Below are 23,716 nucleotides of genomic sequence, written 5' to 3'. Positions count from 1 at the left end.
GAAGTCCAGTCCTGCCAAGAATGTAATAATGGTTAACGGAGAGGCAGTTTCTGTAAGCAACACCAGAATGTTTTCTTCCTGCCTTCCTTACAGGATTAGGCCAGTAATTTCTTCTAACAACCGGTTCTCCGAACTGCTTAGAATGTTAACAACCGGTTCTAGTGAATAGGTGTGAACTGGTAGAATCCTACCCCTGATGCTACAGATAAAGCTTTGTAACAGAACAAAAGTGTGAGTTGTGTCTTCATACCCATCTATTCCAATGGGGCCTTGCAATTTATAGCAGCTGCTCCTTCACCTACTACAGATTTCCTTCACGAGTGTGGAGTTTAGCAAATGATGCTGAAATGCTGCTGAAACAGAAAGACATAAGAGGGTTGAGGGCGTGTAAAACCTGATCCAGATAATCTATACCTTGAGGATCCTTTTTGGAAATTAGATGATAGATTGATCCGAATGTTCTTGCAGGAAGAATTGAGTCTCCTCTACGTAATAGCAGTGCCATATTTTTTTCCTTAGACTGATGTGTGTCCTTCAGCTAATAAATCCATAAGCCCATGTTTATACAAAACATCATTTCACAAGGTATCCCTTAGTTTTATATTTAAAAAACGGAAGCGTCTGTCTCCTGTTACTGCAGTAATCCATTTTGCAAACAGGAATTACGCTTAGATTATGTGACGATGAATTAAAAGCATTCAAATCTTCATGTAAATAACAAGATACTGGATTAGAAAACTGAAACATCGTGTTATTGTGACAAATTCATGCCAGAATAATTTTGTATCTCCCCCTCTCCCCACTTCCTTTTTTTAATTAAAAATCAAAATGGATTCTCTCCTGTAAGATGGAAAGGGTAGAACTGTATGGCAGCACAAGCATTAAAACTGAGCATCAGTCTTAATGGTATCATTAAACAGATCATTTTGGTTTTTTTCTGCACAGCTGTTCTGCATCTAGTTATAGGGATTCAAATATTACATAAAGTTAACTTTTTCATCATGATTTGTATCTCCAGGCCCTCCTATTTCAATTAGTTAAGTTGTCAGTGCTAGGCTTAGTTAAAATATTTTAACAAGCTTTATCATAGTTTTAATTGATAGACAGGTAAAAGAACATACTGTTGTTGTATGCTGTGGCTCCTTCAGCAAACAATTACATTACATTTTAAAAGGGTAATTTAGTGGAATTTGAACCCAGGCCTCCCTAATCTGGTGCTGTTCTCTGTCCGCTAAATCATTCTCATTAAACTTCTATGACTTTGGCAACGGTGTTTTTCTATCTCGACTTCCTTTGCTCTTGCTGAGACTTTTACTAAGTATTTTCACCTACCTTCACTCCCAATACAATTCCTCCTCCATCTTCGTGATCTTTTGCCATATTACTTCCATTCCAATATATTAAATACCTTTGGGATTCATGGTTCAGGAGAATTCACACTCTAATGATTTCTTCAAGTACCTGAATTGTTTCTCACGCTTGGAAAAAGCTAATGTGGTGAAAACTTTCGGAGAAGCTTCTCAATTATCTCCTGCTTTATTGCACTTGAGGAGATTAGTGAGGCTTTGAGGTCTTGAGTATGAATTTTTTCTGTGAGTCACCTGGTTTTTGTTTTTTTTAAAGATGACCTTTGCTGCCTTGAATTGTCGAGAGAAGGTCTAAAAGGATGAGGCTTAGCATTCTCCTCTGCTTTCTTTAGAAGAAATTTGTCTTGTGGCCCAAAGATGCATAGGTAGTCCTCAACACAGGACCACAATTGAGGCCAAGAATTTTAGTTGCTGAGGGAGACAGTTGTTAAAGGAGCTTTCCCCACTTTACAAATCTTTCTGGCCACAGTTATGAAGTGAATCATTGTGGTTGTTCAATTAGGAACATGGTTGTTAAGTGAATCTGGCTTCCACACTGACTTTGCTTGTCAGAAGGTCGCAAAAGGGGATGACAGGACCCCAAGATGCTGCAACTGTCAGAAATAGGAGTCTGTTGCATTTGCATTTGCATTTTGATCATGTGACCACGGGGATGCCGCAACGGTTATAAATATGAAAAACAGTCATAACTTGTCACTGTTTTCAGTGCCGTTGTCATTTCGAACAGTCACTAAATGTACTGTTGTAAGTCAAGAACTACCTCTGCTGGGAATTTTGCGTCTCTCAGAATCCCCAGTCAAGTGGCTGATGGAAACCATCATTCAAGGAATATGCTAGATTTGGGAAGACTGCCATAGAGATATTCTCCCACCCCACACACTAGTGACAAGGAAGTGTTGGTTAGAAACTTGTTTATTTACAACCCACCTTTATTATTTTGATAAACAGTTCAAGGCAGGGAATATACATAATACTCCTTCCTCCTTCTATTTCCCTCACAACAACGACAAGAACTCTGTGAGGTGAGTTGGACTGAGAGAGAGGGGCTGGCCCAAGGTCACCCAGCCGTTTCGTGCCTCAGGCAAGACTAGAACTCTCCATCTCCTGGTTTCTAATTGGTGCCTTAATCACTAAACCAAAGTGGTTATAGAAGAAGCCTCCAGAGAACAAACAGTGGACTTTGGCTTGCATTATTTAACAGCACTCAGCCTTTCTTCTCTCTTGAAAAATTACACCAGAGACAGATGTGGAACAGATATACGGTAGTTTCCTTCCTAATCTTATTCTCAGAACAGGTTCTGCAGCTGTTGAATTTCCTCTAATCATCTGGGTATTAATGCTGGGTTTCACACTGTTTTTTAGCCCAGGGCTTCGTAACCAGCCATAATAAGATCAGACAGATACCAGGCAAGAAAAATTGAAAACCAAAGTTGATTTAAATTAAATTATATTATATCAATGCAGTCCATAGGAGTACATCTTTGTATCTAATAATTCCCCTATTTCTGTCACATTAAAGATTGCAACCTTTTGAGCAACTTTTGAGGGAACCTGGGAATGCTTTCTGGAGTCCACTGGAGTCCTCTGGAATAAATTGTCTCCTTAATGGTGGGTTTTCTCTGCTGGCATAGCATGAGGTAATAGATATTGTAATGATAAGATATTACCTCTTTTTCTCTTCCTTCTCTCTGGTCCTTCACAGATTTTTGCCCCAGCAATGAACTACTAGAAATGAGTGCAGGAGAAGAATCAAGAAAAGATATGGAAGTTTTGCATTGTCTGTTGTACCGCCTTACTATATCTAATATTGTGTCAGGCATGAACAACCAGACCTCACATGTAAAGTTCAACTAGCTACTTTATTGTTCTATGACTATTTTACAGGAATCTCCCTGGACTGGCAGATTTCACCTGGGAAAGATTAGGCCAGGCTCAAAGGCATAGTGAGGAGGCAAGGGTCAGAACTTGTCCTCTTGTGTTTACCGTGTTTCTCATATAATAAGGCCGAGTCTTATTTTTTTTTGAGCCCCCCGAAAATGGCTAGGCTGTCTTTTCGGGGGTGACTTAATTCCCCCCTCTTGCATCTTCGGGCGGGCGGGCAGCGACGGCTTGGATGTTGACCTCGGTGTTGGTGGGGCACTTCGTATCGGGGTCAATGCAGGCAGCACCATATCCGGGTGTGCAACAAAAGTACTTCCCAACGGCAAGCCCCCCCCCCACCATTCCCCCCCATTTCGCATGTTTTAATATAGGCCTTAATATGGGGGAGGGGCTTAATTTCATTTCATGCCTATAAAACATGCTGGGACTTCCCATTGGGGGAGGCCGTATTGTTGGAGAAACAGAGTATTAATGAGTCCAGACTCCCACTTGGATAGTTGCTCTCCAACACAGTTGTCCCTTGTAGTAAAGCTCAGAGGCCCACTGACTCATCTCTGTCCAACGCCTAGACATTTTCATGTAATCTCCTCCTGATCTCCTCATGTCATCCTCAACCCCTTTGTAATTTGACCCACTTGTTTCAAAAGACCAGCTGCTAATGAGCAGGTGTTATCAAACACGACAGCCTAACCTCATTTCGATAGCTTTTCAAGAGGCTACTCTTGACCCATTAGCCTCACAAAGCTTCATCCTGTGGAGGGAGGTGGAGAGACAGACAGGCAAGGGCAGAGTGTTTCAGAGGTTAGAGAACTGGCAAGAATATCCATTGTTGTTGTTGTTGTTGTTTTGTCTAACTTGGGGAGCTGGGCTTCCTGTGTAAGCTGATACCTTTCTGCGCAGACTAACAGATGGAAAGCAAGAATAATTATGATTCGCTGGGTGTTCTGGTTTACTCTGAAATGCAACTAATTTTGCACAGCGTTTTGGAACTGCATTGTACTTTCCAGTTAGCAAGGAGCTAACTTTATTGCTTAGCAGAAGTTTTCTTGCTTCCTATAATTTTCTTTAAAACTTCCCAGCAGCCTGGAGGTGCCCTTTGCTGCTTCAGGCTCATTTTCTGGGTTCCATATTGCAACTCCAGCTGACCATCAGCAATGTTTTATGGTTTTGCTGCTACCCTACTTTCAACAGGATTTCTTTTTCCTGGACAGGAAACTCCAATTAGTCTTTTGAAAATGGCAGCAAAGTGCAAACCCTGTCTAAAGCTCCTATTTCTTTAACTGCCCTCTGGATATTTACGTATAAATAAAACATGTCAAAAAATAAATAACTTGAAAAAGTCCAAAGCTCTGCGTAAGCAGAAAACATTAGGCATATTGGTTAGTTTCTAAATTTTCTTTCTCAAGGATCGTGACTCTGCCCCGCTGAACTGCAAACAGACTAACTCTGGATGAGAATCTTCTTTTTAAAGTTCCCTTTAAGGTCAAGCATGTGTTTTGCTAACTCTTCAGGTCAGATGTGCAGGTAGACCTAGCTCTGGATGGGATTTTACCCTTGGAAAATTTTCTCTTTAAGGTCAAGATTGTAGTCCTTGCAGCAGGGCAAGGGCTACAGCATGGCTGCCCTGAGGCTGTTCTGATAATGCTGACTGATCCCATCACAAATGTGGTGCTTTATATGTCCCAAAGGTGCTTTTTTCAAGAGGCAAGTGGACTTTCTGGTTTTTTTTTGAAGATGTTTCGCTTCTTATCCAAGAAGCTTCTTCAGCTCTCTTGGATGAGAAGCAAAACGTCTTCAAAGAACAACTAGAAAGTCCACTTGCCTCTTGAAAAAAAACCATCTTTGGGACAACCATGACCTGGATAACTGAGTATCTTCATATTGCTTTATATGGTTTCTTCTCACACAAGTGGGTCTTCAGAAAGTAACCCAATGACTGGCATAGCTAAGGTCATTTGCCATCTTCAGATACTAAGCAGTGTTTGGGGAGCAGGCTTTCTGTAGTACAGGTAGTCCTCAACTTATGACCACAACTGAGCTCAAAATTTCTGCCATTAAGTGAGACAGTTGTTAAGTGAGTGTTTCCCCTTTTAATGACCTTTCATTAATGACATTTAATGACAATTGTTAAGTAGCTCATTGCAGTTAAGTTAGTAACATGGTTGTTAAGTGGATCTGGCTTCCCCATTGACTTTGCTTGTCAGAAGGTTGTAACAGGTTATCACATGACCCCAGGACACTAATCATCATAAATATACACACCAAGGATCCAAATTTTGATTACATGACCATGGGGCATAAAAAATGGATTTCTGACAGATGCTACCAAGGGTTAGACCCTACAGAGTCTTTTATATGGACAAAAAAAAAATTCTAAAGGTACAGAAAAGATACTGTTACAGTTACAGATTCAAGATATTATTGTACACAACATTGTATTGTTCCGCCCTACAGAGTTTGTTGGTTGCACTCATTTGGCTTTTTTTTAGAGATTGTCACTATTGGATGAGGTTAATGTCTAGTCTAACAAAGAAGAAGACTAGAGATGACAAAATAACATCCAGTATTTGAGAGGCTGTCACAGAGAGGAGAGGGCTCAACTTATTCCTCAAATCACCTGATGGCAAGACAAGAAGTAATGGATGGAAGAGAGATCCTACCTAAGAATTAAGGAGAAATTTCCTGCCAGTGAGAGCAATTAATCTGTGGAACGGCTTGCCTCCAGAAGTTGTTCCATCACTGGAGATTTTAAAGAAGAGACTGGGCAGCCATTTTGTCTGGAATGGTACTGGGTCTCCTGCTTGAGCAGGGGGTTGGACTAGATGACCTCCAAGGTCCCTTCCAACTCTGTTATTTTGCAGTCTGTATTCTGCCTTGTAATTCTACACGGCCAAACCTCACTGTATGTTCATTGAGCCCTGTTTGTTCTGTGGCTGAGACAAACTTTTAACCCTGGTTGGGACCACCTCCTCTGGCACCTCAGGTTTTCCAGTATCCCATTGGTTGCTTTGGGATATGTTTGCTGAGGTACTCTTGAGGTACAGATAACTTTGGGACAAGGTTTGCTTGGAGGCTTCATGAGAACTTGGTGACTAATAGCAGAAAAGATGCTTGGCTCCCAGGGGATTATGAAGACGCTCTAAGATGGGAACAGGCTGCTTGTCTTGGCTTAAAAGTCACATTTAGTGTTTGCCACTCCTTTGAAAACCATGTTGAGTGATGTGAGATGCCATTCCATTCCCTGCAATTCTACTTTGCGCCATTCTTCTTTTTGCCTGCTTCATTTAGCCTCTCGTCTTTTTTTTTTTTTTTAGCCTTCCATTCAAGGGGCATCTTTGACTCCCCCGCTTCCATTCAGCTTTCCCTTTGCAGACTGCTCCTTCTGAGCGTTGCTGCCTTCAGCTCCATTCATCCCCTCCTCTGCTCATTCACATCCCTGCTTTCCTTTACTCCATTCATATCTCACAATCTGTCTGGCCAAGCAAAGAACTTCTCTTCTTCATCGGCTGGTCCTTTTGTCCTTGGCAATCCCCTTAAACTTTGGACATTTGACAAAGCATGTTATTTTACATCCATTATTTCTGAGGCATATGAGTCCCCATTATCCCTTCCCCTTTACTCCTGGAATATCTTAAACCGACTCTCCTAAAAAATAATTCAACACTATGTTCAAAAATGACAGTGCAGAATGATGGGTTATCCCACCTGCACTGTGCTAGTAATGTGCAATTTGCACCATATATATCCGATATATACATCTTTTTTTTTTTTTTTGGAGAAATGAGCAATTCCTCAAACAGCAAGGAAGGCTATTCTAACTTTATACTGAAATGAACTGAAAGAATGTGTAACTTTGGATTATGCTGATTTTTGACATGAATGCCACAGTTTTTTTTCTCTTCTGAATGTGGAAATAGAGTCTCTTTGGTTTCTTTGCAGATAATCTAGGTCTACTACTGGAGATCCACAGTTGGAAAAATGTTTTCCTTCTAGATTCATCTCTCTCTCTCTCTCTCTCTCTCTCTCTCTCTCTCTCACACACACACACACACACACACACACACACATATGAATTAAAAGTTGGACATGATTATGATGGATTTCCTAAGATTTTGTAAATTCAGAAAACAGAGACTTACCCAATTCACCAAAATTACAGGATTTCACTTGCCAGAAGCCTTAGTTTGATTACATTTCAGTGGAAAAGATGTTCTAAAGAGACGTAGAAAAGCCATTTTATACTGAAATATCAGTATATGTAGCTCAGGAGATTCTACATTAATGTTCCCGTCCTTTCTGGAGAGGCAATACCTCCATGAAATGCCACAGATACAACCAAGAATCAGGACAGCTTTGCTAGAGTTAAATGGACAAGCAAACTTGAACTTGATGATGCTACAGCTATTCTGTTCTTTATTCTAGACTTGTTGTATGCCTATACAACAGAGGCAGGGTACTATGGCCCCCTTTATGACTTGTGGATTTGCTGGCTCAGGAATTCTGGGAGTTGAACTCCATAAGTCATAAAAGGGCCATAGTTTCCCACCCCTGTTATACAACACCCTTCCTTCCCCCCCAAATAAGATATTCTACGATCTGGCTTTCAATCATATGACTGGAATAGTCACTTTCGGATTATGCTTTTCAGTTCCCAATCAGCTCAGCTATTCACATCAGCTAGACTAGAATAAGAGCTACTTTGCGTGGTGCAATTCGGCAGCTCAGGAGCTGTCCAGCATATTGGTGTGGAGATATAGTAGCAGGGGCACTTAAATGATATCTGGCTGCTTGTGAAAAGGAGGGCACTTCTATCGCTCAGATTTGCCTTGGGTCAAACCAATCTAGAGCTTGTGGAACAGCCAGCAGAAATGCATTTAATCATTTGGGGCTGGCTGCAGATTGTTCCTCAGATAAAGAACTTTAACATGCAGAACATTCTCCATGGTGAGAGAAAAATGGAAAGAGATTCAGGTTCATCAATTACATTTTGTGAAGGAACAGAGCTGAATTATGGCCTGTTAAAGTGGCCTTTTGGGGCACTTCTCTTTATCTTCATTCATTCTTCCTCCTGTCAGGTGGAAGGAAGGAAGGAAGGAAGGAAGGAAGGAAGGAAGGAAGGAAGGAAATTGGGAGAAAAGAGACAAGAAAAGCTTCATCTATTTGCTGCCATCTAATGACCATCTATATTTCTGCAGCTAAAGTTGTTATTGCTTCTCTGTTGGGGATAGGATAGGTCCTGTCTCTTTGCTCACTAAGGTGATATTGCACATCAGCAAATATACTGAAATTGAACATTTTTTAAAAACTATTGATAAAAGGCTCCATCTCAAGGCACATTTTTTTTTTACCTGGCAATGGTTCTATGGGCCAAGACTCTGCTCTCCTTGCTTCTTTAGAAGTGGAAATTTCTGGGTTTTTTGGCTGTGGTACATCTCAGAACTACTTGAGTTGGGAAAAGAGATATGGCTAAGCAGCGTTGTGGCACTGATTTCCCCAGATATGAGGCCTTTGTTTAGCAGCCGGGTGTTACTGACCCTATTTGTGAGCCCAGACGTGACTAATGTGCCTTTAATTAAAGCAGAAAAAAATAATTTTGAGATTATGGATTAAACGAAAAGAAAAAAATCTGTTCCTTTATAAAGGAAAGAGTCCTGAATAATCTTTCTCCATCTTCTTTACAGGAGCATCTATTAATTTCAGTAGATTAAAAAAAAAACTTTATAGATAGTCTAAGAAGTGAGGTAATCTAATCTCAAGTTGGTTTGTGATTAAGTCCATGAACATATTTACATTTTTGTGTAAAAGCCTGGTAGGGGGAATTGAGGGAATTAAGGGTAATTGTCATTAAAATGCAGAGGAAATCTTGCATGAAATGACGGTTAGTGCTCTATTGTCAGAGAGATTCCCAGCCTTCCATACTCCTGAGGAGTTTGGTTCCATTTTGTTCATTCAAGTATGAAGTTAGAGGCAGGAGTAATGCAACTGAACTTAAAATAGGAAGCCATTATGTTGGCCTGATGATAATGTTTGTCTCTGGCGGTGCTCTAAATAGGACTTAGAACTCAAGGGAGAATTAGGCCTGACTTGACCTACAAATGAAACTGAAGACAATGACAGCTCCCCCATTCATATCTCAATAAAGGCTAGATGTTAGCTGAGGGTTTTTTTCCCGCTTTCTTTTTCTTCTTCTTTTACTTTGTAGCAAAGGATGCATGTTTCTGTGAAGTCCACACATTTCTAAAAGACAGAAGAAAATCTTTTTAAAGAACGGTTCATCATTTTGAAATGTCTTTTTTTTTTTGTATTTATATTCAAAATAAGATTTGAAGCAATTCAGGAGAGTTTTTCTTGATGTGCAGAAGAGCCCTTACATGTGTTTTGTGTGTATGGATGTGTAGGTGTCTTCTTAAAGCATGCAATTGTTAAGAATCCTGTTTCTAAGATGAAACAAATGTTTTAAAATGGAACTAAACTTGAATTTTGCAGTTCCACTATCCCAGAAAAGCGTATGTTACGAAAAAGAATGTATTAGTGGAAACAACATTAAAAAGCACTGTTATTAGATATAGGCAAAAATACACAATGGATTGCATTAGAAGAGGCATGTACATTTTTTAAATAAAAAGAGAAAAGAAAAAAAATAGATGGAGAAATGAGAAGAACAATTTCTTAAGAACATAAGAAAAGTATGCAACTTAAAGAAATGCTTACTTTTCTAAGATGTTTGGTTATTTCCAAACATTAAAAAAAAATCCTTAATAACACAAAAGTGAAATAATATAAACAATTAAATCACTTTAAATAATTCAAGGTAAACTGAAGACAGCATTAACAAGCCAGTCAAAATCCTGACTGCTCTCTGTTCAGTTGATAGTAATAAGTCATGGGAAAGCCCACTGGAAAGTAACCTATATCCTCACATTTGTAGGGGTGCACAAAGTTGCTGTACATGCAGAGGTCTTCTAAGGCTAGTTCACACAAACACACACATACAGTACTTAAAACACCTTGAAAACATTGCCTCTAAATTTCTTCTTCTTCTTCTTCTTCTTCTTCTTCTTCTTCTTCTTCTTCTTCTTCTTCTTCTTCTTCTTCTTCTTCTTCTTCTTCTTCTGCTTCTGCTTCTGCTTCTGCTTCTGCTTCTGCTTCTGCTTCTTCCTCCTCCTCTTCCTCTTCCTCTTCCTCTTCTTCCTTCCTTCTTCTTCTTCTTTTCTTCTTCTTCTTCCTCTCCTCCTCCTCCTCCTTCTCCTCTCCTTCTCCTTCTTCTTCCTCTTCCACTTCCTCTTCTTCCTTCTCCTTCTCCTTCTTCTTCTTCTTCTTCCTCTTCTCTCCTCCTCTCCTTCTCTCTTCTTCCTCTTCCTCTTCTCCTCCTCCTTCTCCTCCACCTCCTCCTCCTCCTCCTCTTCTTCCTCTTCCTCTTCTTCCCTCTCCTCTCCTTCTTCTTCTTCCTCTTCCTCTTCTTCTTCTTCCTCCTCTTCTCCTCCTCCTTCTCCTTCTTCTTCTTCTTCCTCTTCTTCCTTCCCCTTCCCTTCTTCTCCTCCTCCTCCTCCTCCTCCTCCTCTCTCCTCCTCCTCCTCTTCTCTCTTCTTCTCTTCCTCTTCCTCCCTTCCTTCCCTTCCTCCCTCCTCTTCCTCCTTCCCTTCCCTTCCCTTCCCCTTCCTCCTCTTCCTCTCCTCCCTTCCCTTCCTTCCCTTCCTCCCTTCCTCTTCCTCCCTTCCCTTCCCTTCCCTTCCTCTCTTCCTTCCTCCTCCTTCCCTTCCCTTCCCTCCTCCTCTCCTCCTCCTCCTCCTCCTCCTCCTCCTCCTCCTCCTCCTCCTCCTCCTCTTCTTCTTCTTCTTCTTCTTCTCTCCTCCTCCTCCTCCTCCTCCTCCTCCTCCTCCTCCTCCTCCTCCTCCTCCATGTTTAGATTAACCTTGAAATTGCAAGAATGAAGCCACCTTCTTGGCTTTGTCATTGGCCAAAATACCTGTTTCTGGTAGTAACCGATATATCAGCAGATGAGCTGGACTCTTTGTCTCTCCACATTCACGTAGCGTGTTGGTTAAGAGCATATTGGTTTTACACTTAGGCATTCTAACTCTTAACCTAGTCTGGGTCCTCCAAGCTATATAAAGGAGGTCAGATCCTTCAGCCACATCCTCCTGTAATGTTATTCATTGGCTCAATCATCTTCTTCCTCCACCTTTTAATTCGATTTTGTTCTTGTGTACCCTCAAGAATGTTGGTTCTCACCATAAAACTTGTTCTGAGTTGCGGCATATGTTCGTTCAGAGGATGTTGAAGGTCATTCTCTTGCTTAAGTCTCTCTGCATCTGCAGCTACTTCTCTTCTGATCTTAGGTGGGGCAATGCCAGGATGTACTTTCTAAATCAATATAGGTTTGAGACAACCTGTCATTAAGTTTGAATTGCTTCCTGTTCCCTCTGAATTGGTGAGAGAAGATATGAAAGTTGCAATTCCACATTGGCACATCTAAGCTCTGTCATTTGACATCGTGGCTATTGATTGCTGAATGGCTGTCCAAACTTTTTTTTTTAAATACTTCCACCGATAGCTTTCAGGCAGCAGGCTGATTTGCTGTTTAGGTCAAAGGCCTTCAAACTTGGCAAGTTTAAGACTTGTGGACTTCAGCTCCCAGAATTCCTGAGCTAACATGATTGGAGGAGGAATTCTGGGAGCTGAAGTCCACAAGTCTTCAAGCTATCAATTTTTAAGACCCCTGGTTTACTTTAGTGGCTCTCACAGTGCACTTTCTTTCAGGTTTAAATCTCTTGCTGTAAAGCTTCCACCCACTGGTTCTCATCTTACCTTCAGGCCTATAGAGAATAATTCCACACCGTCTCCTCCGTGACACCCCTCAAGTGTTGGGAGGCAGCTATCGTGTCTCCCCATAGCCTTCTCTTCTTTAGTCTGAATATATATCAAGTTCCTTTAGTCGGTCTTCGTAGGATTTGGCCTCCAAACCTCTTACCATCTGCTTCAGGAGCTGTGAATCCAGGGGGAGCCCCAAGCTGCAGAGTGAGGTGTTTTTTGGTTGTTGTTTTTTAAAAAACCCATTGGGAGTGAAAGTTAAAATTATCCAGGAATCAGTAGAGGTCCAAATTAACACTTAACTCGGTTAATTCTAGTTGAGTTTGAGCCTGCTTCTCCCAGTGGTGGGATTCAAATTTTTTTACTACCAGTTCTGTGGGGTGGCTTGGTGGGCATGACGTGGCTTGGTGGGCATGGCAGGGCAAGGAATTAGTGCAAAATCCCATTCCCTCCCCCACCCCACTAACCTGCTTTCCAGCTCCGTTCTCCTATTCAGGGCAACCAAAGAAGACCCAGCCGATCAGCTGGGACTCAGGAGGCAGAGAAGAGATGGAGACAGGGCCAGTCAGAAGTGGTATTTGCCGGTTCTCTGAACTATTTAAAATTTCCGCTATCGGTTCTCCAGAACTGGTCAGAACCCGCTGAACTCCACCTCTGGCTTCTTCCCATCCAGGGCGTGACAGCCTCCATTTCTGGGTTAAGACTTCTCCCACATCCCTTATAAAGTCCGGAATGGAGATATCTGGGTTTCCTTATTGTATAGAAGATTCCTCATTTCAAGCAAGCAGATGACATTTCCCATCAACTTTCATATCCATGTTGAAAAAGATCGTGGATGGGACTGATTCTCAGGGCATCATATAATGGAATGCCTAAATATCTGGCTCCTTCCCTCTGCCGTCATTGATTGGATCTGTTCTCTGGAACAACAATAGACCCACTGGAAAGAGCCCCAAAGGTGGGTTTTTCCCCCCAAAAGGCAACTGGAGAAGATGCTTCTGAAGAAACTTCTTGGAGGAGAAGCGAAATGTTTCAAAAAAAAAAAAAAAAAGTCCAGACTTGGAGGATTGAGAATCTCCATAGACACTGTACAGGTAGTCCTATACTTACAACCACAATTGAGCTGCAAATTTCTGTGGCTAAGTGAGACATTTGCTAAGTGAGTTTTGCCCCTTTTTTATGACTTAACTTGCCACAGTCGTTAAGCGAATCCCTGCAGTTGTTAAGTTAGTAACACGGTGGTTAAGCGAATCTGGCTTTCCCCATTGACATTGCTTGTCAGAAGGTCACAAAAGTGGATGACATGACCCAGGGACACTGCGACCATCATAAATATGAGTCAGTTGCCAAGTGTCTGAATTTTGCTCACGTGACCAGGGGGATGCTGCAACGGCCGTAAGTGTGAAAAATGGTCCTAAGTCCCTTTTTTCGCTGCCGTTGTAACTTTGAATGGTCACTAAATGAACCATTGTAAGTCGAGGACTACCTGTAAAGAGTGCTTCTATGGCTGGGCTGACAGTCCAGCTTCTAATCATCAAAGGCAGCCCTGAAGGTCATTGAAGTTGGCAGCGTCAAGGGCCCCTGAGGGAACTATGGACATGTTCCACTGAGTGGGAGGCAAATTATGTTCCCATCATTCAAATCAGTGGCGGTATTCTACCGGTTTGGCCCCGTTCCGCCGAGCCGGTAGTGGCGATGAGCAAACAAATGGCAACTTCAAATCTCAACAAATAAATGCTCTGTCTTACATATTGGCAAAAAAAATCAGAAAATAAAATACAAGCTGAATAGTCAAGATCTTGTTGATGACCCATGCTCTGTAAAGGACCTTGGAATACTCACCTCTAATGATCTGAGTGCTAGAGCCCACTGCAACTACATAGCCAAAAAGGCATTAAGAATTGTTAATCTAATCCTACGTAGCTTCCTCTCTGGTAATATCACACTACTAACCAGAGCATACAAAACATTTGCTAGACCAATATTCGAATACAGTTCATCAGTCTGGAACCCACATTACGTATCTGATATTAGCACAATTGAGAAAGTCCAGAAATATTTCACAAGAAGAGTTCTCCACTCCTCTACTCGTTGTAGAATACCTTATGCCACCAGACTTGAAATTCTAGAACTAGAAAACCTTGAATTACGCTGCTTCTTCGGTCTGACTTAAGCATGGTATATAAAATCATACATTGCAATGTCCTACCTGTCAATGAATACTTCAGCTTCAACCATAACAACACAAGAGCACACAATAGATACAAACTCAAAGTAAACCGCACCAAACTTGATTGCAGGAAATACGACTTCAGCAATAGAGTGGTCAATGTCTGGAATACTCTACCTGACTCTGTAGTTTCTTCCCCAAACCCCAAAAACTTTAACCTTAGACTGTTTACTATTGACCTCACCCCTTTCCTAAGAGGCCTGTAGGGGGCGTGCATAAGCGCACCAACGTGCCTACCGTCCCTGTCCTATTGTTTCTCTTATTCTTTTATTTTTCTTATATGTACCCATTTCATGTATTCACAACTATGTATACATTTATACTTATTATCTTGTAAACAATTGGCAAATCAAATAAAATAAATAAAATAAAATAAACTATGGACATGTTCCACTGAGTGGGAGGCAAATTATGTTCCCATCATTCAAATCAGTGGCGGTATTCTACCGGTTTGGCCCCGTTCCGCCGAGCCGGTAGTGGCGATGAGCAGCAGAGACTGAACCAGTTCTCTCCAACACTCTGTGTTCGGCCCACCAGGCTCCCATACTAACCTTCATGTCCTCCTTTTGAAGCGCAGCTGCTTTGCGCGGCACAGCAATGGCCGCACGGCAGCTGCTAAAGCATCAGGGAGAGTGCAGGATTGCAGGAGGTGACTCAAAGCAGCTCTGCGCCTGTGCAAAGTGCACGTTTGGCACATGCCCAAAGTGTGTATGCATGTGCAAAATGCACCCACCAAGCCACGCCCGTTGAACTGGTGTTAAAAAAATATTTGAAACGCACCACTGGTTCAAATCCTATCACAGGTCATTTATGAGAGGCATCCATATGGTTGCTGCCACATGGCCAGGTCTGAATCCAGATTGCCATGGCTCTATATCAGGGGTCTCCAACCTTGGCAATTTTAAGACTTGTGGACTTCAACTCCCAGAATTCCTCAGCCAGCTTAGCTGGCTGAGGAATTCTGGGAGTTGAAGTCCACAAGTCTTAAAATTGCCAAGGTTGGAGACCCCTGCTCTATATAATCCCCATCCTTCAGGGCTGTTTGTAGTTGTCTTCCCGCCTGCCCCCAAAGTTGGTTGCTGGTCTGTAGTTGTGGAGAAGTGAATCCAGAGCTGGCCTTTTGAGCAGGGGATGACTGTGATGACCCGGAGTGTAACACAAATGTGACAAAATCCAAAACGTAAATAAATGTCCTCTAATGCCTCCAACTTGGCCCCACTGTTCAATAATTCTCAGTTGGAGATAAAATTTACTCAATAATAATCTTTAAAAGAAAGCAATACAGTCCAAACTTAATGAGCAGATAGAGGTGAAATAAAAAACCCCAAACAAACTACCATGAAGGAAATTCCACAACGGACCAAGATAAGTAATTACCAACTTCAAGGAGATAACAAGGCACAGTCTGTTGGAAGGATGCCAACCAAGATAACTTCAGCCCAAAATAAAACACGCTTTGCTTCTGGCAACGCTGTGTTGTAACCGCCTCTCTTATATACTATTCTCCCCAGCTGCAACTAATGAGGGGATCATGGCTGCTTCCTCTCTCGTAAGCCAAGTTGTTTCCTTCTCCGTTCCTCCCTGCGTGTCCTCAGATGCAGAGGGGATGGCCCTGGTTCTTCCTCTGATTGCTCAGCTGGCCTCTGCCCTTCCCCAGCCTCCTCCACAACCTCCGGAGCCACACCTCCACTCCCTGTCGGCTGTTCCTCCTCTCCCTCAGAGTCTGTCTCCACCAGGGGCATGACAATGAGAGATATTCGCACCTCTGGCACCTCTTTCCAAGCCATCAGGAACCGAAGAGGCACCGGCTATTGCCCGGATGCAAAACTCCTGCAGGAGGTGAATAGACATCAGTCTCTCCCCACCTGTGTTACAAGCTTTTGATGCTCTCCAAGGCAACCGTTGAGTAATTGCTCCGGTGAGGAAAAATGGTGTTGCCCCTGCTGGTGCGCTATTTTTCAGCAGCCTGTCCTTCAGGTTCCACAACATGTAGTCATAATCTATCCTGGGTGCTGAACTGGGCATCCCATGTGTGGTTGTGTTGAGGACAAGAGGGGGCATACCCGCTGGTGCCGTGCATTGGGTGCCAACCACAGCACACTCCCTTGGGATTGTGCCATTGTCCTTGGCAAAGGAGGCATGAGGAGAAAGCCAAAGTGTTCCAGTTGTCAATTTTTTTGCCTCCTACTTGTCCAAGCTTTGCTCTTCTCTCAGGCAATGAAGGGACGAAAAATTTAGTGCCATCCCTTTGGGTCACTTGACCTCACCACCCACGTTAAGAGGTCAGAATTGGCTTAACTTGCAACTGCTGATTGATGCTTTGGTTTAAAAGGGGGAAATGAGGTTTTAACATTGCTACAATGAAAGACAAGTTAAGCGTGTCTTTCTCATGGGCTGTGAATGAGGTAAAAGCATCTTCCTTCCTTCCTTCCTTCCTTCCTTCCTTCCTTCCTTCCTTCCTTCCTTCCTTCTTTCTTTCTTTCTCTCCCTCCCTCCTTCCTTCCTTCCTTCCTTCCTTTCAAATCATTTGTTTATGTTATTGGTTTTTTTTATAAGCACAGGTAGTCCTCACCTTATGACTACAACTGAGTCCACCATTTCCATAAGAAAGCAAGATAGTTCTTAGGTTGAGTTTAGCCCACTTTTACAATTTTCTTGCCCAAGTTGTTAATTGAATGACCGCAGTTGTTAAATTAGTAACCCAGTTGTGAAGTGAAGCTGGCTTCCCCATTGAATTTCATTGTCAGAAAATCATGAAAGGGGAATCACATGGGACACTGCAGCCATCGTCAGGATACGCCAGTTGCCAAGCGTCTGAATGTTGACCGCGTGGCCATGGGGGATGCTGCAACGGTCGTAACAGAGGTGGTACTCAGCAGGTTCTGATCAGTTCTGGAGAACCTGTAGCAGAAATTCTGAGTAGTTTGGAGAACTGACAAATCCCATCTCTGACTGGCCCCGCCCCCATCTATTCTCTGCCCTTCTGAGTCCCAGCTGATTGGCTGGGTCTTCTTTTGTTGCCTTGCACAGGAGAACAGAGCTGGAAAGCAGGTTAGTGGGGTGGGGAGGGAATGGGGATTTTGCAGTAACCTTGCCCTGCCATGCCCACCAAGCCACACCCACCAAGCCATGCCCACAGAACCGGTAGTAAAAAAATTTTGAATCCCAGCACTGGATCGTCAGTGTGAAAAATGGCCATGAGTCACTTTTCTCAATTCTGTTGCAACTTCGAATGATCACTAAACAAATGGTTGTTAAGTCAAGGACTACCTGTAACTCAAGGTGGCTTATGTACTGGGATGGGAGGGGAAAAGAGGTTGCTGTGACGTTTTTGTTTCATGATTAGAGAGGCAAGTGGGAAAATCTTCCTGGTTGGTCATTGTTCATGAGGCAATCAGGAAATGCTAGGCCTTTAGGCGGAGACGTTCAAAAGGCTACCTGGAAGAGAGCTTGGGGCAGCCCATATCCATCCTGGCCTGGGGCCGAGAAACCTACGTGGATGTGTTTGTGAAATCACCTGGGCCTCAGCTTGCCTCCAGGATGTCTTTACATTTTCCAGGCTTCACCGGTGAGATTTATTTTGCAGTAGAATATCTTTCACTTGCGTGGCAGGACTGATTTATCCACTGTCTCCGGTTAAGGATTTTTTCCCCCCTCCTTTCTATATCTTGGGGGTTCCGATAAGGCAGCACAAGGCTGTTACGCTGAAAACATGAGCGTAGGAGGGTCTATAAAATCAAATGGGCTGGAATTGAAAACCAGAGATTATAAAAAATAAGAAAGATAAAAGGTAACCTTTTAGAGGCCATGTTTACAACATCTGCTGCCTCTTCGCCATCTTGACTTGTCCCTCGCCTCCAGTTATGGTGAGGCCGAATGGTTTCTAAAAGGAGTAAATATAACTCATGTGGGGATGGAGCTCATGGCTCCCCAGAGGCACTTAGGTGATACCAATAAAGGAGACTAGTTGTAGCTCAGGGTTGAACTGTGGGGTCCTTGATGCTCTTTGAGTGTGCTTGTTTTCTTGCAGATGTTTCATTACCCAAACTAGGTAACACCCTCAGTGCTAGTCAGCACTATAGGTAATCCTTGAGTTACGACAGTTCACTTAGCAACCATTCAAAATTACAATAGCAATCTCCCACCAAGTACTTATGACACAGTCCCGAGGTTATGAATGTTGCAGCACCATGGCAGTTGTTCACCCTTACAAATGACCATAGAGGCACTGCAACATTCACCCTGCCTATTCCATCACCACCCCTGCCCAGTGCCTGTGGAGACTTACTAACCTTGCAAAGATCTAGTGAGCTGTGTCCTCTCCAGCCTCTCTGTTTCTGTTGTGGCCTGCCAGCTGCCAACACAGCTGGCGGCAGACTCGGACAGTGAGGAAGTTGGGGAGGAACATGGGCCAGTTCTGGAGTCTGGGGAAGGCTCTGATCAGGCCATCCAACAGTTAGCAGGTGCCTTTGGAGTCGGAGATCAGTGGGGCAGAAGAACAGCTGGAGCCTGTTCCCGATCTGCACATGCACAGACCTGCCAGGAGAAGGGAACAGTTAAGCAACAAGGGTCGACTCGGGAGTTAAAGGCACAGGTGGAAGGTGAATGGCCCCTCCCATAGGGAATAAAGAGGAGCGAAAGGAGAGTGGTGTTTGCAGGAGACAATTAGTTTGTTTAATTAGTGTGAAGATTTGTTCATGACTCTCAGGGACTTCTTGCCAAGTATTTTCTTGTACAGCATTGCACTTGGAAGCTATCAGCCTGGCAGTTCTCCAAGCCTGATAAGGTCTGTGGTTATAATTCACCCTTTGAAAGACTCTTTGCCGGGACTTTGCTAGATGTGAACGATAGGAATTCACATTAGTCTAATAAAAGGGTTTTTTGTCGGGACAAGGCATCTGCTTTGTGATTTTGTGAAGCCTTGTTCAGAACAGTTTCTTTGCCTGTGTCCCTACAGGCTCTGGTCATCTTTGCAAAAAGCTTTTGGCATGAAGAATGGAGGCTGGGGCATGCCTGCCACTTCTGGTGTCCGTTCTTCATGCCAAAAGCCTTGAGGAAAGCCAGCCTAACCCTGCAGGGGCGAGTGACCAAGGGACACCCCCCCCCCGCACCTTAGGTGAGAAAGGTAGTAAGAGTGGCCTAAGAAACTCTCCACCTGCACATGGAATGGGAAAACTCGCTGCAGCTAACTCATCCCAACCAATTTGCCACAGCCAATTCACCACAGCTAACTCACCACGGGACAACTCGCTGCGGGACAAGTCAACAATTCAATGTAATCATTCAAAATAATTAAAAAGTTATTTTTTTAAAATTTTTGTCGTTCATATTTCATTTCGTGTAACTCTTGTCCCGCGGTGAGTTGTCCTGCAGTGAGTTGGCTGTGTTGAGCTGACTGTGGTGAATTGGCCATGGCGAGTTGGCCGTGATGACAGGTATTATTACAAGGAGTTAGGGTCTTCCCTTGTTGCTTGGATGTTCAGAATACTCTGACACGATGCCTTTGGAAATGGTTTCATCTAGGTCTCCTTCTTTCTGGGAAGTGGCATTACCCCCCCGTCTGCCTTCTTCCTTAAGAGGTCTATCAAGTCAGGCCACAAATTCCACTCCTGACCGATTTGAGGTACCCTGTTTGAAGCAGCAGAAACAAAACCCATATGCTCCTCTGGCTGAGCCATCTGCCTCAGCTAACTTGGGTAACTGTGTTACTGTAGGTTTCTTTTCTACTTCAAGACTGAAAAGAAGAAAGTGGGGGGGGGGGGGGGACACTGCCCAATTTAACTGCTGGCAAGCTGCTCCTTTTGCCTCCTGCCCCCAGTTCCTTGCCTGTTTGCCAAGCCAATCAATCCCAGCCAAAGGTGGGAGCTTTGTTTGCAGTCAGTGCGAGCCAGCTTCTTCAAAAAGGGTTTTGTTGTTGCTTTTTACCAAGCTGCCTTTTCCACAAACAAAATGTTTCCATGGAAAAATGCCCTCCTGGGCTGAACTTTTCTCATGAATCTCCACCTCTTTTCTTCCGCCTTTCAACTCAAGTGACAAGCTTGATATCATTATTATTGGCAACCAAAAAGCCGGCAAGCCGAGTTGAGAAGATCAAAGACCAGCCTGCAGACAGATGAGGCCTTAGCCAAGATGAAGTTGCATTGGATTTACTGTAAATTGCTCCAAGCTTCTGTGGGGATTTCAGTTTATAAAGGCAAATACCTTTCGTCTGATGCCCGTCTTAGCTTTCTCCTTTTGTGATCACAAAACCATTGATTGTAAAACAGCATATTTTTTATCTCTCCATTAATCACTCTTCTGTGTTGCAGAAATAAAACTACAGTACTTACAAGGGTAATATTGTATTATCCGTTTTTGGCACCCAGTGAATCTTAAAGCAATCTTTGTAAGGTAGAAACTTGTTCTGTTTGAAGGATTTTTAACTACAAAAGTGCAACACGTTAAACATGATTTTCATATGAAGTCACCATTTTCGCTTACCTATTCTTTTCTCAGGGTCACTAGCACTTAAAATCACTGAAATTAGAGTAATAATATGTTAACATTTGTAATTTCAGTGGGTATAAGGCTGAGTTTCTCAAGCTTTTCAAATATTCCTTAGAGCAGTCCATTTCCAAGAAAAAACATCCTTGAATATCTTACAAGGACAAAATTTCTCTTCCATTTCCAAAAGGTGACAAATAACTGCTGGATGAATTAAGCTCTCAAGAAAGAATCTGTTGCTTCTCCATGTATTTCAAAAGAAGTTCCATTCGTCTTTAAAAATGATTTTTTCCCTCAAAGTTTGCTTATGATGTGGCCATGAATGTAATCATGCCTCAGGGCTGAGATCCTTTTAAACCTCTTCCAAATGGCTGCAAAGCTAGTCTTGTAGTCAGAAGCGTTGAAGTCATGAGACAAACCAGCCTTGAGAATTGGACAATATCCTCTCCCTTTTCAGGTGTCAATCCAGAGAAGAGGCTGGGCTTAAGGAAAGATGCACTCTGTGGTTATTCATTGCTGAAAATGTGGTACAGATAGCCCTTGATTCAGTGGTGGGATTCAATTTCTTTTACTACCGGTTCTGTGGATGTGGTTTGGTGGCAGGGGAAGGATACTGTAAAATCTCCAGTCAGAGGTGGTATTTGCCAGTTCTCTGAATTACTCAAAATTTCCGCTACTGGTTCTCCAGAACTAATCAGAATCTGCTGAATACCACATCTGCCTTGATTTACAACCATAATGGAGCCTCCCTTTATGGTCATAAGTCATAACAGTTGTAAAGCAGGCCACCACATGATTGTTCTGCTTTTACTTATTTTGTGAGGGTTATTAAGCAAACATGGCAATTGTTAAGCAAACTCTCTGTTTTCTATTTTCTTTTTTTTTTGCCAAAAACCTGGAAATAAATGTTGGGGTTTGGCAAAAGTGCCATAAATTGTGACCACATAACCGTGGGATGCTGCTACAAATGGCTGTAAATGCAGGCTGGTTGCTGAGTGGTGAACAAGATACAGTTACGTGACTTTGGCAGGGTGGGTGGGTTGGCAGTTGAAATTTTAGAACTGAGTTATAAGTTCCTTGTGGGGGAGGGGCTCATCATACCCATCCTTTATGGGTGTGTTTGCTTATTTTTGCTATTAAAATGTTGCATTTTTAATCAATCTGGATATTTAGAAATTCAAGCAACAACCACCTCCCATCCCATAAAACACTTCTTTTATTACTCTATTAATTCAGGCTGCGATAGTGGCTCCCAGAAAGATATGCATTCATTTCATCAGTTACTGTACCACTTTCGCTCGTTTTCCAACCTTCCCGATGCTACATTCTGAGGGGTCCTTGGTGCTTGTTTCATTACCCAAACTAGGCAACATCATCAATGACTAGTGATCTACCACTGATGATGCTACCTAGTTTGAGTAATGACAGATCTGCAAGAAAACAACCAAGTTCAGAAAGCACCAAGGGCCCCTCATTTCAGCCCCGAGCTACAAATATTCTTCTTTATTGCTATTGAATCTGCATTCAAACCATATATTTAAATACAATGAGGCTGTTTGACTTGATTGAATATGTTATGAGAATGCAGCCATTGGGATTTGTGAAACGTATTTTATGACCTAACATGCTCACAGTCTCAACTAACTGAGGTTTGTTTAACTATGAATGAATAATTCATGGGTTAAGTACTGAACCCTGGTTTCTGAGCCATAGTTTGTTTAGCAAGCCAGAGTAAACCATCCAGGAAGAAAGGTGATTGGAATTTTGGAGTTTTGGGTAGTATCAGTTTTAGCATTAAATAGATTTGTTAAGGATTGGAAGATATTTGTTTCCTGACAAAGACTGACAGCACACATATGATCCTAAAGTGGAAGCAGAGAAGGGACATTTATACAGGCAAAAATGTATGTTGTTAAGTGAAAAATTTGTTAAGTGAATTTGTCCCATTTTATGACTTTTCTTGCCACCTTTGTTAAGTGAATTTCTGCAGTTGTTAGATTAGTCACATGGTTGTTAAATGAATCTGAGTTCGCCATTGGCTTTGCTTGTCAGAAGGTCGCAAAATGACTCCTGAACACTGCAACCATCATCAATATCAGTCAGTTGTCAAGCATCTGAATGTGAATCACATCCACTGGGATGCTGCAATGGTCATAAGTGTTAAAAAATGGTCCTAAGTCATTATTTTCAGTGCCGTTGTAACTTTGACTCAGAGCCACAGTGGCGCAGTGGCTAGAGTGCATCACTGCAGGCTACTTCTGCTGCCTGCAATTTGACAGTTCAAATCTCACCAGGCTCAAGGTTGACTCAGCCTTCCATCCTTCCAAGGTGGGTAAAATGAGGACCCAGATTGTTGGGGGCCATAGGCTGACTCTATAAACCGCTTAGAGAGGCCTATAAAGCACTGTGAAGTGGCATATAAGTCTAAGTGCTATTGCTATTGAACAGCCGTTAAACTGTTGTCAGTCAAGGATTGCCTGTTCCTGCAATTCACGTTGATATGTCTGCTGCATTAGTGCATCATTCCCTTTCTTTACCTGTTTCTGTATCCAGCTAGATCCCGAGAACACAGGTTATATCAGCACAGAGAAATTTCGGAACCTCCTCCAAAGACATAGCTCTGAACTGGATCCACATAAACTGGAAGTGCTTTTGGCCTTAGCAGACAACAATTCGGATGGGAAGATTTGTTATCAAGATTTTGTCAACTTGGTAAGTGATTTCTTTTTTTCTAGGAGAAAATGACTGTGTGCGTGTGTGTGTGTGCGTGCATGTGTGCGTGTGTGTGTGTGAAAGCATCTGTGTCTGCAAATACCTAAAGGAAAGACACGGGAGCCTAATGAGAAGGGAATACTGCTAGTCCTTGGTTTATGACCACAATAGGGACTGGACAATTTGTTATTAAGTGATATGGTTTTTATGCGAGGCCTTTTTGGCCATTATT

The 23,716-nt window shown here is 42.6% G+C and overlaps 1 protein-coding gene across 1 annotated transcript in view; it reads left to right on the top strand.

Annotated features, from left to right (window-relative positions):
* Positions 1-23,716, top strand: part of RHBDL3 (rhomboid like 3) — a 138,466-nt gene that overhangs the window by 42,637 nt on the left and 72,113 nt on the right. The window contains exon 4 of the mRNA XM_026680801.2: positions 23,326-23,484. Within this exon, the coding sequence (XP_026536586.1) occupies positions 23,326-23,484 (159 nt within the window). The remainder of the gene's footprint in view (positions 1-23,325; positions 23,485-23,716) is intronic.

This window comes from Notechis scutatus, chromosome 2 (genome assembly GCF_049901735.1).
Source record: "Notechis scutatus isolate UNSWTSFEM ecotype Mainland chromosome 2, rNotScu1.2, whole genome shotgun sequence".
Taxonomy (NCBI): Eukaryota; Metazoa; Chordata; class Lepidosauria; order Squamata; family Elapidae; genus Notechis; species Notechis scutatus.
Note: the sequence above shows the minus strand (reverse complement) of the source record. Positions and strands in the feature narration are given on the sequence as shown.